We start from the raw sequence: 19,721 nt of genomic DNA on the forward strand, positions 1-19,721 counted from the left end.
TCCTATAAAACTTTCCCTTCAACCGCAATGGCATTCTACGATCGCACAGCACTCCAGTTGCACTTTTCCATTTCATCCACCCAACCTTTATCCTATGATTTACATCCCCATCAATTTCTCCATACTTTTGAATGATGGATCCCAAATATTTGAAATAATCATTCACCGGTATTTCTTGCTCACCGAGCTTCACTACACTCCCATCACTACTTCGTTGCTTACTAAACCGACATTCCATATATTCCGTCTTACTCTTACTCAACTTAAAACCTCTAGCTTCCAATGTCTGTCTCCATAATTCTAACTTAGCATTAACCCCAGCTCTAGACTCATCAATCAAAACAATATCATCAGCAAACAACATACACCACGGTACATTTTCTTAAATTGATCTCGTAAGCTCATCCATCACTATCGCAAATAGGAAAGGGCTTAAAGCAGATCCTTGATGTAACCCAACCGTTATCGGAAAATTGGTTGTCACCCCTCCACAAGTGCGGACATTGGTTACTACTCCTTCATACATATCTTTAATTATACTAATGTACTTGAGAGAAACACCTTTCTTCATCATTGTCCACCAAAGAACGTCCCTAGGTACTCTATCGTATGCCTTTTCTAAATCAATAAAAACCATATGCAAATCTTTGTTCCTCTCTCTATATCTTTCAATAAGTTGTCTAAGAAGATGTATAGCTTCCATAGTTGATCTTTCAGGCATAAAACCAAACTGATTCTTCGATATCATGACAACCTTCCTCAACCTCGACTCAATCACCCTCTCCCAAAGTTTCATAGTATGACTCATGAGTTTTATACCACGATAGTTTGTGCAATCTTGTATATCACCCTTATTCTTATATAAAGGCACCAAAGTACTCTTCCTCCACTCATTAGGCATCTTATTTGTTCGCCAAATCAAGTTAAAAAGATTTGTCAACCATTCTAAACCTTTGTCTCCCAAGCATTTCCAAGCCTCGATAGGTATACCATCTGGGCCAACTGCCCTTCTTGATTTCATTTTCTTCAAAGCCTCTGCAATATAATTCAGCTACCTCATAATTCCAACAAAAGTTAAGGCATCACCATACTTTGCTGTCAGAAATATAATTCATATATATACCGAATTACATACAGCAACCCAATCTGGAAGTTAACATGCCTGTTAACTTAAAATTTCTGATTTAGGCCAACACAGAGTCTGCAAAAAGACTCCTTTTTTTATATAAAGTGGTCCTGCACACCCATTGTGTTCAATTTATATATATATATATATATATATATATATTATTAGTTTTTTTTTAAACAGTACAGGAACTAAGCATGGTCTTATAAATGGAAAGCATGTGTTTATACTTTATCAAGTTTGTGCTTGCATGCATTAACAAATCCGTGGCTCAGATGTGGAGGTGTATATCATGATCTCCTTCACATGTGCATACAAACAGATCAGAACATAGGTATATTCAGGAATATATGTAAATTGAACAGTAAGCTCATTTGTGAACACCTATTCAATGAAGCATATTTATTCGGTGTCTTCTATGAACACACCACTACCTACACGATTTCTGTAAAATATATGCCTGCAACATGATCTCAATGCATATTTGCATGCATGTATACAGCCCAAATCAAAGTCCATCACTGAAAATTTATATCTAGCAAAGAGGGTCCCTAAAATAACTAGTCCCACCATGAATAAAAATTCTGTTATACAAGTACAGAAATTTTTTCATGAAAAAGATAAAAGAAAAACAAGAAATTCAGCCATATACTCGTTTTTTCATGGATTTTCATCCAAAATATTGCGTAAAATCGAACCGGCATTCGATTTCTCACTTAGATTCAAAAGAGGAGACCCGTACATTTGCGTAGATCCAAAGAAACAAGAAAAACAATGGTGGAAAAGGGGTTGGGCTGGAGAAGAAGACTCTTCTTCTTCTTCTTCTTACATTTCTCTCTTTCTCTCTCTTTCCATTTCCCTCTTTCTTTCTCTTTTCCTTCTTTCTTTGTTTTTTTTTCTTTTATAAAGTGAGGGAGAGGAGCTGACGTTCCCCCTTCTCCAGCCCTCTCTAAGAGAGTTCCCAAAAAGGGGTTCCCTCTTTCCCTTTTGTTTTTTTTTTCCAAAATTTTAGAAACTCTTAAAGTTGACTTTTTTTTTCTTTTTTTAAACTTCCAAATCTTTTATAACTCTCTTTCTTAAGTAAGAATATGGACTCCTTTAAAGAGTCCCACTCAGCCCAAAAGAATAAAAATTCGGAATTGATATTATTTAATTAATTAATTAATTAATAATTATTAGTTAATTAAAATTATCTAAAAACTTTCAAAAATAACCAAATTAACCCAAAAGGCTTCTCAACCTTATTAAACTCCAAATTAAAGCTTTATATTGAATTCAAAGCTGGAAAAACGTTGAGCTTGGATTTGGATTTGGATCCAAGATCCAAACCCATACCCCAAATGAAAATGGATCAAGACCTGGATCAAATACAGATTTAAGTAGGACTTAAATATGACCCGAATCCATATTAGTTCAGATCGTAGGCCTTGGATCCAGTCTGATCCAAGTCCGGATCCATTTTGACAAACTGCTCAATTTTCAGAAAAATGCGATTTTTAGGCAAACCAAAACTCGAATTCAAGAAAAAAAAATATTGTTGCGCTTAGAATTTTGAGACGCATCCAACGACATATTACACGAATATCAAATTTCGAATTTCGCTAGAAAATAACCCGAATTTCGCTTGAATTTAAAGGTCGAAACTAAAACTCTTTCTCACGCTTCGTTTGGCTCGCCTCGACCTTGTCAATGAGACCTGGGTCAAGCCCAGACTCGAAGACTTCAGTCTAAAAATTGAGCCTCAAACGATTTTTCTCCCAGACTTAGCCAATTTTTTGTCAAAATTATAAAATGACTAAGTACCAAAATACGCGATATTACACTTATAGCTGGAGTAAGTGGTGATCCATACTTGTTAAGGTGAACCATTCATGTATTCTTTAGTTGTAGACTGGGAATCCTAGCTTAAGGCATACTCTTCATTGACTAGGTTATTGCCACAAGGTTTGATGTATTCTGCATATCGAGCATTCACAAATAACATGACCCCACTTCATTTTCTTGTAATGCTTGAACTTGTATCTTAGGTCAATTGGTGCTATAAAAACATATCCACTCTGCTATTCTAGTACCTAAGGCTGCTACTACTGGGAAAGTGAACATTTAATCACTGGCGTGATGAGTCAGAGTTGGAACAGAGATGTACGTAGCATATATATTGTGTTTGCTTTTATTTGCTAGTTTTTGTCACTTGGCTCGCTTTCCCTTCGCTTCCCCCATTTATGGTTCATTTTTTTTTGTATTTTTTATTTTTGTTTTTATTTTATTTTCTCTTTTCTTGCTTTCCTCTCGCTTCCTATGTCGCTTCCGAGACGATTTTTGATTCGCTTCTAAGTCGTCCCACGCTTCCCGCTTCCTAAAATTTTGAAAGTGCCTCGCTTCCCACTTTTGCTTCCCGTATCGCTTCCTGCCCCCGATTCCTCGACTGGCAACCATGATTTAGATTGTCACAATCATGATCATAGTAGACAGAAGGCAGGTTCTGTTAGGAAAATCCATAGCGAAGTGCAACAGTGCATCTCAAGTCTCAAAGTTTGAGTACTGATTGACTTGAGCCTGAGCTGGTTTAAGTCCATGAAATATCAAAGTTGCTTTGTTATGCCTTCATAACATCATATCTCAACCATATTGGTATTTTTGTGTAAAATTAAATAAGTTTCTTTTGAACCTCTATTTGCAAATTGCACTCGAAGTAGTCATGCGATCGGGTTTCCTACCTTCCCATGATGCAAGCTGTTGGATCGGCTCTCATCTACCACACAATGGAGGCACAAGAAAGACAAAGCAGAGCATATTCAACTCCACATAGCACACCACAAGGGCAAACCGTTGGGGTTCATGCGTAAGGCCGGAGCCTTCGCAACCCACCACCATCTTCCCTCCTTCCCCACTTTCTTCCTGTAACGCCCCGAAATTTTAACCCTAAATTTGAGGGGTTTTTTTTTGAAGCGGAAACCACAAACGATTCCAGGGTTAAGCATTTCAGAACGATACAAGAAGGTAAAAGCAAACCACACCATTTATTTTTATTTCAATAATAATAAAATCCAACATCAGAGTTTTTCACATTATGAATCTCAAACTAAAATTTCCAAACTGAAAGAAAGTAGGATCGCCAGGGAACAAATAGATCAAGTCTTGGTCAGCGCCTCATCCCGCATTGCTCGTAGAGTTACTCTGTGCCTGAAAATGATAAAAGTTATAGGAATTAGACTACCACGTCTAAGTAGGAAAACTGTAATTATTCTTGCAAGTAGATCATGTGTCAGGTGTGATCTGGGTGTCGTGTTTGAATTTCAGTCTAAACATAAACATATAAGGAATTCGATGCAATAGCAATAATAGATATATATCTGAATAGAAAGGTAGATTATGTAACAGTTATACTTAAGCACAAAAAGCATTTTATGCAACTACAACAATTAAGCAAGGTATTAAGCAATTAAAACAGAACTTACACTAACATGAATAACATCCATAATATGAATTTTATTAACTAATATATACACAGTTTAGGATGTCGTTTCATCATAAGCACCGAATATAAAGCATGATGAAAAAGTATGTAATTGTCTCTTTAATGACTCCAACACAGTGATACCTAACTGTTCTTGTTGATGTTTATCTTTTCTTATCCCGCGGGTACACACGGGCCAAGGCAACCATCACAGAAGAGAACGTTCGGGGGTATATTATTCAAGGTTGTTTTATTAACCCGAACATTCTAACTGTGACTGAAAATCCCAAGGGAGCGGCCAGTGACCGAGAAAAACTCCCAAAGGCCAAAACCAAAACAGGATGCATCCCTAACTTCTGCAGAAGAACAAAAGAGCTACCACCTAGGATATATTGGTAGTCCGGGTCCCCCAACTCTGAAGACTGGGACCAACGAGTCGCTTTATGCTCGAAACCAAAACACGTGTCCCCAGAGTTTTGTACCACCTACTCTCTCCAAAGTAAGCCCAAGAACTGAGTGGGTTAATCTTTTTATTTAATTTATTTCCCGAAGTACGGGGCATTTTCCCCAACTTCCCCCCCACTACCACAACAGTAGAATTCCTAACCTTAGTCATTTTACTAAGGTGAAATAGGACAGTCCCCATTTATTTGCCATATTGATTTCATAACCCACCCAAGGTGCTCCGGTGACTTTAAACCAGTCAAGCACAATGCCCGGTGTCTTTAAACCAGTTAGGCATTCAATCATTTATAATAAGTTTTTTCATCAGTTTCATTGTCATAGCCTACAAGCTAATAGTTCCAATACCCGTATCGGGTATTCAACCCATTTTGTCCATTAGGCAAGGTTTTCCAATGTAATACCCTACTAATTGAAACTATCTTTTATTTGTTATAGCATATCAAATGACAATATTAACAGCATATTGTAACATCGACCGAACAAGACATACCTGATAATGTATCTCGAACATCACTAAGAAGCACATGATTGAATCTAATTTATTCTGAGAAAACAATGAATTCCACTTAAACAAATCATATCCAGCATACTTTACTATGAGAAAGAAACTTATGAGACTGCAACATATAGAATTTCACCCAACATCATGCATACAATTATACACGCTTATACATGGTTTCAAGTACTCAGATTTGATCACATCTAACAAACTAATAGAAAACTTCAGACTTAATAGAAATCCCCAAATTAACGTATTGCTCTAGTATTACAACCATCAAAATAGCATAACATCTCTAGACTGTCATACTCTTAGAGATTTGTTATTTTAACAAAACACACATTCCTGATTTACTATTTTAATATGTCAATCATGCAAACTCACAATTTACTGTTTAAACATATCACCAATTCCGATCAGCCGTTTCAACCCTGAGAACCGACAACCAGATTTTTTTGTTTTATTTTTTATTTTTATCTTGAAAGCCATGCAGCATAATCGCATAACCACAATCTGTTTGAGTCACAAATATACTGGTAAATATCACAGAACCATAAGTTGTATGGCGTCGCTGCAACCTTGCACAACCTCAAATAATAATTGTGACTTCTACCTTAGCTCATAAATGTTGAACATTTATTCAGTCACCCTGTTGATCAATATAATCATGAATCATGCTTATACAAGAATGAAACATGAATCATCCCACAGTGATTTTATCACAGTTCCTAATACCATTTATTCAGGAAAAACCCAAATCCATTTTCTATCGAACACCCTAAGCGTTCAAACCCTGACTATATGTATGATTACCAGGAAATTCCTAAAGTATACCTACTTTAATGATACACAAATGTCATCACTGTACACATGTAATCAGAGGAATTCAATTCTGATAAAAATGAATAAAGTCTGGTTACAGGTAGTTAAAACATAGGTATTCAGACTTAATAGCAATTAATAACAGCATATTAATAGAGAAAATGACCGGAAAGGAAATCTGATAACAGGTTAGACCTTACTCATTTACACAGATTCAGTTACGCATCACAGGAATTTGATAACCATTGTTATGTAATCTTAAATGAACCAGACTCAAGGGATCGGCTAACCTGCTATAAGTAAATTTCTGTTATAAAAGAATTTCTATTATTTAGAAACCATTTCACATTTTAACAACTTGTGCATTATAATGGTAACTGATATAACTAAAATTCATAGAATGTATTACAGTATACAACCAAGAGTCGAACCCCACCCAAATCGATGTGGATTTGAGACTTTAGGGTTAGGGTTTGGGGGTTTTCCGGCGTGGGATTTACTGAAATCCCCAACTGTCACAACACCCCTCGTGATTTGGGGATTTTTGATTCCCCCTTCCCACTCACTCATACCCCCAACACGCGAGTTACCTACAGAAAAAAAAAACAATAACCTACCATTATCCGACGAGGTTGTTGCGGCATCCACGAGAGGGGTCGGTCGGCCTGGACAGCACCACCACCGGCGAGGTTGGCTCTTCACTGCAAGGCCTCGAGCTGCAGCCCGAGATCGGAGGGTGATTCGAAGTTTAGAGAGGTAGAAGAGAGTGAGAGAGAGAATGGGACAGCGAGAGAAAGAGAGAGAAAAAGAGAGGTTCGGGGGTCCCCTATTGTAGGTGGGTGGCCTCCCGAAAAGGGAGGAAATCTTACCTTTCCGGCGGCTGCGGTGTGCTCCCCCACCTCCTCATCCTTACGCATTAGGGTTCCACTGAACCCTAACTCTCAATACGTCGGGGGAGGGGTTTTCCCCCCCCTCTTGTTACGTGTATCGGGCAACCCATATCGGGTTGCCCTCCCCTTTTTATCCCCCCCCCCCTGTATTAAAACTTTACAGGGGTGGGTCGGGTCCGGGTCCGACCCCCGACCCGAAATGCTGGACCCAATTTGATTTGGGTCCGGGTCGATTGAACAACAGTGGACCAAGGGGTTGGATCCACTTGGGTCCGAACCGTGGATTTGAAATATCTAATTTCTTAAATATTTATTTATATAATATCACTAAAATACTCTAATATGCGCATTTTTCTTTTGGATCCAATAACGGATCCCAGGCCCAAATCCACATAATTCTTCAGTTTTAGTGTAAAATTTGTGGTTGTTACATCCTTTCCTCCTAAAAAAAAAATTCGTCCTCGAAATTTACCTGTCGGTGTTTACCCGAACAACTTGGGGTATTTTTCTCGCATATTAGCCTCCGGTTCCCACATGCTTTCATCGATGCCATGGTGTTGCCATCTCACCTTAACGAGAGGAATGGTCTTTGATCTCAAGACTCGCTCACTTCGTTCCAATATCTCCACTGGTTTTTCTTCCATTGTTAGGTCTTCCCTTATATCTACGTCCTCATATTGGATGACATGCGACGAATCTTGAAGATATTTTCTTAACATAGATACATGGAATATGTTATGTATCTGAGCATACTGAGGAGGTAGGGCTATACGATAGGCTGTTTCTCCAACCCGTTCCAAAATCTCAAAAGTTCCGACATATCTGGGACTCAATTTTCCTTTCTTACCAAAATGAAACACACTTTTGGTGGGTGATACTTTCACAAAGACCCTATCCCCCACATCAAAAGTGAGTTCCCTGCGCCTTTGATCTGCATAACTCTTTTGTCGACTCTGGGCTGTGAGCAGTCTATCTCTTATCATCTTGATCTGTTGGGTGTAATGTTGTAACACGATTGGTGATTCTATTGACCGTTCTCCAATTTCGTCCCAATACACCGGCGATCTACAGGGTCTTCCATACAGAGCTTCGAAAGGAGCCATGCCGATACTCGCATGGTAACTATTATTGTAAGCATATTCGGCTAAAATAACATGCTTGTCCCACTCACCTTTCCAATCCAACATACATGCTCGCAGCATATCTTCTAGCGTTTGGATAGTCCTCTCTGATTGTCCGTCAGTCTGGGGATGAAAGCGGTACTCAGCTTCAGTTTCGTACCCAAGGCCTGTTGCAACTGACCCCAAAACCGAGAAGTAAATCGAGGATCTCGATCTGATATAATAGAGACTGGTACTCCATGCAGTCGAACAACCTCTCTGATGTATAAGTCTGCTAAGCTCTCGAGGGATTGATTTATTCGTATGGGTAGAAAGTGAGCCGATTTAGTCAGTCGATCCACTATTACCCATATAGCGTCATGTTGTTTTCGTGTTTTGGGCAAACCCACCACGAAGTCCATGGTGATTTCTTCCCATTTCCACTGTGGAATCTCCATTTGCTGCATCATTCCGCCAGGCTTCTGATGTTCCACCTTGACTTGCTGACAAGTCAAACACTTCGAGACATAACTTGCGACCTCACGCTTTATTCCATTCCACCAATACCCTCGTTGTAAATCTTTAAACATTTTTGTGCCTCCTGGGTGTATGGTGTACTTGGACCTATGTGCTTCTCCCAATAGTTCTTCTTTCAACTTGGGATCACTAGGGACCCAAAGTCGCTTTTTCATCCAAATACTGTCATCTTCCTTGAGTGAGAAATATGAATTCTCTTGTTGGGCTAGTGACTTCAATTTCTCATATTGGGGATCCTCTTTCTGACCTTCAATAATCTTTGTAAGGATCTCCGGATGGGCAGATAAATTAGATAACTTGATACTTCCCACGATATCTGAGAACGGTTTCCAATCAATGAATTCCTTCACCAAATTCCACCCTTTTGTCAAAAGACTAGACAAACTGCAACCAGCTTTTCGGCTGAGGGAGTCAGCTACCACATTTGCCTTTCCTGGGTGATAGGAAATGGTAAAATCGTAATCCTTTATAAACTCCAACCATCGTCGTTGTCGCATGTTCAACTCTTTCTGGGAAAACAGATACTTGAGACTTTTGTGATCAGTAAATACCTCGAATTGTTCCCCATACAGGTAATGTCGCCATATTTTCAAAGCGAACACTACGGCTGCCAATTCGAGATCATGAGTTGGATAGTTTCGTTCATGAATCTTTAATTGGCGAGAGGCATATGCTATCACCTTACCATTTTGCATTAAAACACATCCCAACCCAGTACCTGATGCGTCTGAGTAGACCACAAAACCACCATGACCTGAAGGTAAAGCTAACACTGGTGCGGTGGTAAGCTTCTTCTTTAAGATTTAGAAACTCTCCTCGCACTTATCCGTCCATTCGAACTTGATTCCTTTCCTCAGGAGCTTGGTCATGGGCATAGCAATCCGTGAAAAGTCCTAAATGAATCTTCTATAATAGCCTGCTAATCCTAGAAAATTCCTGATATCGCTGATATTCTTCGGTTGACCCCAATTTAATACAGCTTCAACTTTAGTCGGGTCCACAGCGACTCCATCTCGCGATATGACATGACCCAAGAACATGACCTTCTCGAGCCAGAATTCGCACTTGGAGAATTTAGCGAACATCTGGTGTTCCTTGAGAGTCCCCAATACGATCCTCAAATGTTCACGATGTTGTTCTATACTTTCAGAGTATATAAGTATATCATCAATAAAAACAATCACAAAAGTATCCAAGTACGCTCTGAATACTCTATTCATCAAATCCATGAATGCGGAGGGAGCATTTGTCAGTCCGAATGGCATAACTACGAACTCGTAGTGACCGTACCTTGTTCTAAAGGCTGTCTTGGGAATATCCTTGTCCTTGATCCGAAGTTGGTGATATCCAGATCTAAGATCGATTTTTGAAAACACCTTAGCCTTTTGCAATTGGTCGAACAAGTCTTCAATGCGAGGTAGGGGATACTTATTTTTGACTGTTGCTTGATTCAACATCCGATAGTCTATACACAGTCTCATAGAACCATCATTCTTCTTTACAAAAAGAACTGGTGCTCCCCATGGTGACACGCTTGGTCTAATGAAACCTTGTTCCATCAACTCTTGGAGTTGTTTCTTCAGCTCCTCCAACTCTACTGGAGCCATACGATAAGGCGCTTTCGAGATCGGTGCCGTCCCAGGCACCAACTCGATATGAAAATCCACCTCACGCTGTGGAGGTAGTCCAGGCAACTCATCCGGAAACACTTCTGGGAATTCACGAACCACTTCAAGTTCTTCTAATGGTGTGACCTTCGACTCGCAGGAGAATATATTTACTAGGAATGCCGGCACCCCTGTCGCATATACTTCTGAGCCTTTAATATAGATACAATTCGACCCTTCACTGTAGGTCTAGAGAGCTGAAACTCAACCTTTGGCAATCCTGGTCGGGACAAACCACTTTTCCTTGGCGGCAGAGAACATTGGCATAATGTTCATATAACCAATCCATCCCTAATATGACATCATATTCAGTTATATCGAGCAAGATTAGGTCAGCAGGTAAGTTCTGCCCTTCTAGTACAATTACGACCTCAGGGATGTAGTTTACACATATCGAATTATATCCTATCGGATTATACACATATAATTCATGTTTCAGAGATTCAGTATGTGCACCAAGTAATTTTGCAAACTCTACGGATATGAACGAATGTGTAGCACCACAGTCAAATAGAACAAGTGCAGCACAGCCATTGACAAATACAGTACCTTGTACCAGATTTCATTTCTCCAACTCTTCCACAGTGGTGGCATATACTCGTCCAGGCATCCTCTTCTGTGCATTTTGCTGTGGTGTTTGCTGCGGCTGAGATGGTTGATGTTGCTGCCCTCCTCCGGCATTACGTTTCTGCATATAAGCCATCTTCTTGTGGCACTAACGGGCATAATGATCCATCTTTCCACAGTAGAGACATGCTCCGGTGTCTCTAGGGCAAGGTTGTCCGTAGTGGAACCGGTTGCACTTCTGGCACACCCGATTTTGTCCCTGTTGTTGCGGAGGACGATTTCCACCATTGTAGTTCTGCTTCTTGTAAGGTGGTTGGTACTTCTTGCTCCCGTGATGTTGCGGCGGACCGGCTCCCCGCTTCCTCGGTGTGTCCTTTTGACTCTTCCTTGATCGCTCCCATTCTTCATTCAGCATAGTAGCCACTTCAATGGCTTGTGCGAGAGTGGACGGCAGATTTATCATCACTCGTGGTCGTAATCCGTCCTTGAGTCCGCGCACATACCTAGTTGCTCTGGCTTTATCATTCGCGAACAAATTTGGGCAATAACGCTCCAAGGTCCGAAATTTGGTAGTGTATTCCACCAAATTCATATTTCCTTGAGTAAGCTCCAAGAACTCCTGATGCTTCTGATCACGAGCGTACTGGGGGAAATATGTCTCTAAAAATGTCTGTTTGAAATCTTCCCATGGAATAGTATCCACTCCGGCAAAGTGGATGGTTCGGGTGGTGTCCCACCATTTCTGTGCATCTTCCGTCAAGCGGTAGGTGCCGAAGTCCGTTTGCTTATCATCGGGAACAGACAGAACCCGAAAAGCTCGTTCTGTCTCTGCAATCCAACTCTCGGCTAGTTCAGGATCAGCCTTGCCTGAGAAGGTAGGCGGGTTCAACTTCAACAACTTCTCATAGGTGATTGTGTTCGTATTATGCCTTTCACTTATGGCTGCGGCTAACTCCGCCTGGTGGCGCATTTGAGTGTCCATGGTTTGAGCCAGATTACCGAGAGTTTCTATCACGAAACCCCTTTGGTCCTGCCATTCGTTTGCCGTGCTCGAACTAGCTTGGGATCGACGGTACATCTAATAACCATTTCAATACACACAGTTTTACTATCTTTGCATTATAGTGTTTCAAAAATCATTACAGGTATATATTTATACTTATATAGGAGAAACAATGTAATTATCATGACTACTAAAGTAAAATAAATAAAATATACTCACAGAGCGATCTCAGGATGTGGCATGACCGTGAACTTTGATTTATTGTTCCCAGGCTTTGATACCATAACTGTAACGCCCCGAAATTTTAACCCTAAATTTGAGGGTTTTTTTTTTTGAAGCGGAAACCACAAACGATTTCAGGGTTAAGCATTTCAGAACGATACAAGAAGGTAAAAGCAAACCACACCATTTATTTTTATTTCAATAATAATAAAATCCAACATCAGAGTTTTTCACATTATGAATCTCAAACTAAAATTTCCAAACTGAAAGAAAGTAGGATCGCCAGGGAACAAATAGATCAAGTCTTGGTCAGCGCCTCATCCCGCATTGCTCGTAGAGTTACTCTGTGCCTGAAAATGATAAAAGTTATAGGAATTAGACTACCACGTCTAAGTAGGAAAACTGTAATTATTCTTGCAAGTAGATCATGTGTCAGGTGTGATGTGGGTGTCGTGTTTGAATTTCAGTCTAAACATAAACATATAAAGAATTCGATGCAATAGCAATAATAGATATATATCTGAATAGAAAGGTAAATTATGTAACAGTTATACTTAAGCACAAAAAGCATTTTATGCAACTACAACAATTAAGCAAGGTATTAAGCAATTAAAACAGAACTTACACTAACATGAATAACATCCATAATATGAATTCAATTAACTAATATATACACAGTTTAGGATGTCGTTTCATCATAAGCACCGAATATAAAGCATGATGAAAAAGTATGTAATTGTCTCTTTAATGACTCCAACACAGTGATACCTAACTGTTCTTGTTGATGTTTATCTTTTCTTATCCCGCGGGTACACACGGGCCAAGGCAACCATCACAGAAGAGAACGTTCGGGGGTATATTATTCAAGGTTGTTTTATTAACCCGAACATTCTAACTGTGACTGAAAATCCCAAGGGAGCGGCCAGTGACCGAGAGAAACTCCCAAAGGCCAAAACCAAGACAGGATGCATCCCTAACTTCTGCAGAAGAACAAAAGAGCTACCACCTAGGATATATTGGTAGTCCGGGTCCCCCAACTCTGAAGACTGGGACCAACGAGTCGCTTTATGCTCGAAACCAAAACACGTGTCCCCAGAGTTTTGTACCACCTACTCTCTCCAAAGTAAGCCCAAGAACTGAGTGGGTTAATCTTTTTATTTAATTTATTCCCCGAAGTACGGGGCATTTTCCCCAACTTCCCCCCCACTACCACAACAGTAGAATTCCTAACCTTAGTCATTTTACTAAGGTGAAATAGGACAGTCCCCATTTATTTGCCATATTGATTTCATAACCCACCCAAGGTGCTCCGGTGCCTTTAAACCAGTCAAGCACAATGCCCGGTGTCTTTAAACCAGTTAGGCATTCAATCATTTATAATAAGTTTTTTCATCAGTTTCATTGTCATAGCCTCCAAGCTAATAGTTCCAATACCCGTATCGGGTATTCAACCCATTTTGTCCATTAGGCAAGGTTTTCCAATGTAATACCCTACTAATTGAAACTATCTTTTATTTGTTATAGCATATCAAATGACAATATTAACAGCATATTGTAACATCGATCGAACAAGACATACCTGATAATGTATCTCGAACATCACTAAAAAGCACATGATTGAATCTAATTTATTCTGAGAAAACAATGAATTCCACTTAAACAAATCACATCCAACATACTTTACTATGAGAAAGAAACTTACGAGACTGCAACATATAGAATTTCACCCAACATCATGCATACAATTATACACGCTTATACATGGTTTCAAGTACTCAGATTTGATCACATCTAACAAACTAATAGAAAACTTCAGACTTAATAGAAATCCCCAAATTAACGTATTGCTCTAGTATTACAACCATCAAAATAGCATAACATCTCTAGACTGTCATACTCTTAGAGATTTGTTATTTTAACAAAACACACATTCCTGATTTACTATTTTAATATGTCAATCATGCAAACTCACAATTTACTATTTAAACATATCACCAATTCCGATCAGCTGTTTCAACCCTGAGAACCGGCAATCAGGTTTTTTTGTTTTATTTTTTATTTTTATCTTGAAAGCCATGCAGCATAATCGCATAACCACAATCTGTTTGAGTCACAAATATACTGGTAAATATCACAGAACCATAAGCTGTATGGCGCCGCTGCAACCTTGCACAACCTCAAATAATAATTGTGACTTCTACCTTAGCTCATAAATGTTGAACATTTATTCAGTCACCCTGTTGATCAATATAATCATGAATCATGCATATACAAGAATGAAACATGAATCATCCCACAGTGATTTTATCACAGTTCCTAATACCATTTATTCAGGAAAAACCCAAATCCATTTTCTATCGAACACCCTAAGCGTTCAAACCCTGACTATATGTATGATTACCAGGAAATTCCTAAAGTATACCTACTTTAATGATACACAAATGTCATCACTGTACACATGTAATCAGAGGAATTCAATTCTGATAAAAATGAATAAAGTCTGGTTACAGGTAGTTAAAACATAGGTATTCAGACTTAATAGCAATTAATAACAACATATTAATAGAGAAAATGACCGGAAAGGAAATCTGATAACAGGTTAGACCTTACTCATTTACACAGATTCAGTTACGCATCACAGGAATTTGATAACCATTGTTATGTAATCTTAAATGAACCAGACTCAAGGGATCGGCTAACCTGCTATAAGTAAATTTCTATTATAAAAGAATTTCTATTATTTAGGAACCATTTCACATTTTAACAACTTGTGCATTATAATGGTAACTGATATAACTAAAATTCATAGAATGTATTACAGTATACAACCAAGAGTCGAACCCCACCCAAATCGATGTGGATTTGAGACTTTAGGGTTAGGGTTTGGGGGTTTTCCGGCGTGGGATTTACTGAAATCCCCAACTGTCACAACACCCCTCGTGATTTGGGGATTTTCGATTCCCCCTTCCCACTCACTCACACCCCCAACACGCGAGTTTCCTACAGAAAAAAAAACAGTAACCTACCATTATCCGGCGAGGTTGTTGCGGCATCCACGAGAGGGGTCGGTCGGCCTGGACAGCACCACCACCGGCGAGGTTGGCTCTTCACTGCAAGGCCTCGAGCTGCAGCCCGAGATCGGAGGGTGATTCGAAGTTTAGAGAGGTAGAAGAGAGTGAGAGAGAGAATGGGACAACGAGAGAAAGAGAGAGAAAAAGAGAGGTTCGGGGTCCCCTATTGTAGGTGGGTGGCCTCCCGAAAAGGGAGGAAATCTTACCTTTCCGGCGGCTGCAGTGTGCTCCCCCACCTCCTCATCCTTACGCGTTAGGGTTCCACTGAACCCTAACTCTCAATACGTCGGGGGAGGGGTTTTCCCGCCCCTCTTGTTACGTGTATCGGGCAACCCATATCGGGTTGCCCTCCCCTTTTTATCCCCCCCCCCTGTATTAAAACTTTACAGGGGTGGGTCGGGTCCGGGTCCGACCCCTGACCCGAAATGCTGGACCCAATTTGATTTGGGTCCGGGTCGCTTGAACAGCAGTGGACCCAGGGGTTGGATCCACTTGGGTCCGAACCGTGGATTTGAAATATCTAATTTCTTAAATATTTATTTATATAATATCACTAAAATACTCTAATATGCGCATTTTTCTTTTGGATCCAATAACGGATCCCAGGCCCAAATCCACATAATTCTTAAGTTTTAGTGTAAAATTTGTGGTTGTTACACTTCCAATTTCAGTTTGCCTGCTGAAGACCCCCCTACCAATGGCCAAAATGTGTCTGTCTGGTCATTGTCAGTCAACCTTCCCCAATGCCAACCCATTTTCACTTTGGCACAACCTGGCCAGTCGGCCTCTGGCCCACCTTCCACGGGCTAGAACCATGCCAGAGGACTACCGTCGGTCACCCCTAATTGGCGGCATCCCTGGCTGTTGCCCGCTAGCCTTCTTGAGTCACCTCCACCTTCCCCATCATGTTCCTCTTCTTTGCCCCAAGATCAGACCGATGGAGGACTCGCCACCTGCCAGACCGTGTCCGACGACCACCTGCTGTAAAAGGCAGGCCGACTAGAGCCACCCCCACCAGCAGTGACTCCTCCCTACCACATAATAACTCAGGTGGTGGGGGAAGGTGGGTAACCTCCCAACCCTAACTCACTTCCCCATCACCATTGTGGGGTGGAGATAGAGTGAGACAAACCGGTTCATTTTTTAATCAGTTCTACCACATGCCCCTCCTCTTTTCTCTTTTAATGGAACTGGTTTATGTAACCAGAGCCAGTTTCAGTCCTCATACACCCTATTTAACCTTGTTTTGAACTCATATCCACCTAATCAGACCCAAAACCTCACAAATCCCAATTTCTTTGACCCAAAACCTTTCCCAGAACCATTATTTAAACCTCCTAACCCCATTATGAACCCACATATGTCCCAAAACCCTACAAAACCAACATACATATGTGACAACTCTTTCCCATTTGACCTAGGTTCAAATCTAAATCCAGCTGGGGAGTGTTTGGATCAAATTAAATCTCTTTGGATTCAACAACATATTTAGACCTTTCGAGTTTGGCCTATATCATACTTGAAGATCTGTTTCTCATCTTACTGCGCCAACCGCCAGTGGAACAGATCAACATTTTCATATTGCATAGATAATTTCTGGATTAGATCCTATCAGTGCTAGTAGTGGACCCATGTTTGCAAGAAGTTGCACCGAACTATTTCTTTCTGCGGATGATAGTGTGAAATTGGAATCGAAAGCAAGACCATACTTTAGTGCAAGTCTTCTCCAACCCGGGAGAATGATGCAGGAGCGAGGCAGAACATATCCGGGTCCACATTGTCTAGTTGGATCTCATTTTCTACTTTCTCATTTGGGTTTATTGTATTTGGATTTTAGATCATCTTGTTAGATCAATATTATGATGGGATAGGTTTTAGAAGGTTTAACAAGATTATGCAGTGTTTATCGAATTAAGAAGTGGTAATTTGTTAGGATTAGAATCTTTTATCTATAAAAAGATGAAAGACCTAGCAGTTAGGGGCAGAGTTAAGTTTGAGATTATCATTGAATTTCCATTTTATTGGATTTTTAGTTAATTTCCTGTTTTCACTTCAATTTCCTGCATTTCTTTATGATTTTCCATTTATTCCTAGATATTCGTAGACATTCCTAGATATTCGTAGACATTCCTAGATAATCTTGCATAGCTTCTGCTTCGGATATCAAATCTGTAGGTTTCAGAAATGTTCTTCCTGAATCACTACATAAACACATCTACAGATTTAGATTAAGCAAAAATACCTATAGCTATATTTTTCTTGAAGTTGATGATGTTTAGGAGATAAAACTGTTGGATAGATAGCTGATGTTCTCAAGCATATGAAGATTGAAACCCCTTATTTCAATAATAGGAGTACCACACTCTTTATAACTGCTATATTTTACTATTGAAATTTCCTCTAGTTCTTCTAATATTTTGGTTGAAAATGCAGAATGCTGTTTCTGGACTGAATAGAGGCCTTGCTGCCAATGAGGATGATTTGAGAAACGCTGATTCTGCTGCAAAGGAGCTCGAAAGCTTAGGAGGACCTGTAGATCTGTCATCTAATCTTGATGTATTACAGGGAAGATGGAAACTGATTTACAGCAGTGCATTCTCATCCCGTACACTAGGTGGGAGTCGTCCTGGACCTCCGGTTGGTAGGCTGCTCCCGCTAACTCTTGGACAGGTTAGTTTTCTTTTTCATTGCATTCTCAATAATTTACTAGGATTTAACCTTCATATATGAACGACCTGCTTTTCTTCTTCTAGGTATTCCAAAGGATAGATATTGTAAACCAAGATTTTGATAACATTGTGGAGCTGCAGATAGGAACCCCATGGCCAATTCCACCTTTTGAAGTCACAGCTACATTAGCCCATAAGTTTGAACTGATAGGTTTGCGTTGTTTTTCTAGTACACCTTTTTTGTTCAGTTTGTCACGGGCTAACTTTTGTTCTAATATTACATAAACATCGTTTTTGATTTGGTAGGGACTGCAAAGATCAAAATTACCTTCGAGAAAACCACTGTCAGGCCAACTGGAAGTTTCTCACAACTGCCACCTCTAGATCTTCCTCGAATCCCAGATGCCTTAAGGCCACCTTCAAATACTAGAACTGGAGAATTTGAAGTTACTTATGTAGATTCTGATGTCCGCATCACACGAGGAGACAGTGGAGAGCTACGTGTATTTGTTATCTCGTAGACATGGAACAATTTTGGTTCTTTCTGTTTGTAAAAGTTTCCAGTTTTTCTGCTGCAATTTTGTTATTACTAAGTTAAATTCTGTTATTTCTTCAAGCTTTTTCTTGTACACCTGGTAAAATTTTTAACATTATTCTTGCATGTATCACAAAACTGTTGTATTGTATAACAGTCATTAATACTGATGTAATATGTGAACGAAAAGAAAATGATCACCTTAATTTTGTTGTCAGAAGAATTCGTTAGCGCTAGCGATTTTAAACTTCCATAATTTTTTTATATTTATATAATTGGATTCTAGGAGCACAGGCTTATGTATGAACGTGTTTTTTTTTTCCTGTAAAGGATATCCCTTTGTTTAAAAGGTTACTTTTTTTATGTTGAAAATGTATAAGTATCATGTAATCTTTCTTCAAGTTTGACGTGGTGGCTGGGCAAAGATTATTTTTTCTTTATATTGGACAATTCATATGGAAACTGAAGGAATGACGAGGCAGTAAAGACTGCATGCAGGGTCACCAAGGGAATATCTACCTAATTTTGTTTATGAAGCTGGTTATCCATAAGGCTGGTTAAATCATTTTTCATTGTCATTATTGATTATCTCCAATTGAGTACAGGAAAATTTTCTTTCTTTGCTGCAAATATCAAATTATTTTCTTAAATGACCAATTTCTATTATGTACCAGTCCTCTGTTCTTTCAGGCTTTTACTTGATTAGTCTTGTACAAGTTTAAGATGTTTGAGCTTTTGTTTTGAAATCAAGATAGGATGTTGCCATTATGCTAAATGTGAATTCATGATAACAGTTGAATTTATAGAGTATCCCAGCTTTCATGATAGGTTTGATGAAAACACTTTGGCTTGTATTTCGACGTTGAAGTTAGGAATGCCTTGATCCATAGAGACACAATTGAAAGCTCTTAATTCCTAGAATTTGCTCTTGAGGAGGTGGTAATCCCCAATATGCATTTGGATAGAGGTGCAAAAGAATAAACATTAGATTTATCTAGCCAACAAGAGCTTCACACACTTAGTTAAGTGGATTGGTGTAACACCCCGATCTAGGACCTCGGGAGTTCGAGTTCGGTTGGTATTACTTCCCA

General features: G+C 39.6%; 1 protein-coding gene across 1 annotated transcript in view; it reads left to right on the plus strand.

Annotated features, from left to right (window-relative positions):
* Window positions 1-18,824, plus strand: part of FIB4 (Plastid-lipid associated protein PAP / fibrillin family protein) — a 36,329-nt gene extending 17,505 nt beyond the window's left edge. The window contains exons 2-4 of the mRNA XM_090011244.1: window positions 17,860-18,096; window positions 18,180-18,306; window positions 18,402-18,824. Of these exons, the coding sequence (XP_089867370.1) occupies window positions 17,860-18,096; window positions 18,180-18,306; window positions 18,402-18,616 (579 nt within the window). The 3' untranslated portion in view covers window positions 18,617-18,824. The remainder of the gene's footprint in view (window positions 1-17,859; window positions 18,097-18,179; window positions 18,307-18,401) is intronic.
* Window positions 18,825-19,721: the final 897 nt, after the last annotated feature.

Source organism: Nuphar pumila, chromosome 6, assembly GCF_984573655.1.
Source record: "Nuphar pumila chromosome 6, dmNupPumi1.hap1.1, whole genome shotgun sequence".
NCBI lineage: Eukaryota > Viridiplantae > Streptophyta > Magnoliopsida > Nymphaeales > Nymphaeaceae > Nuphar > Nuphar pumila.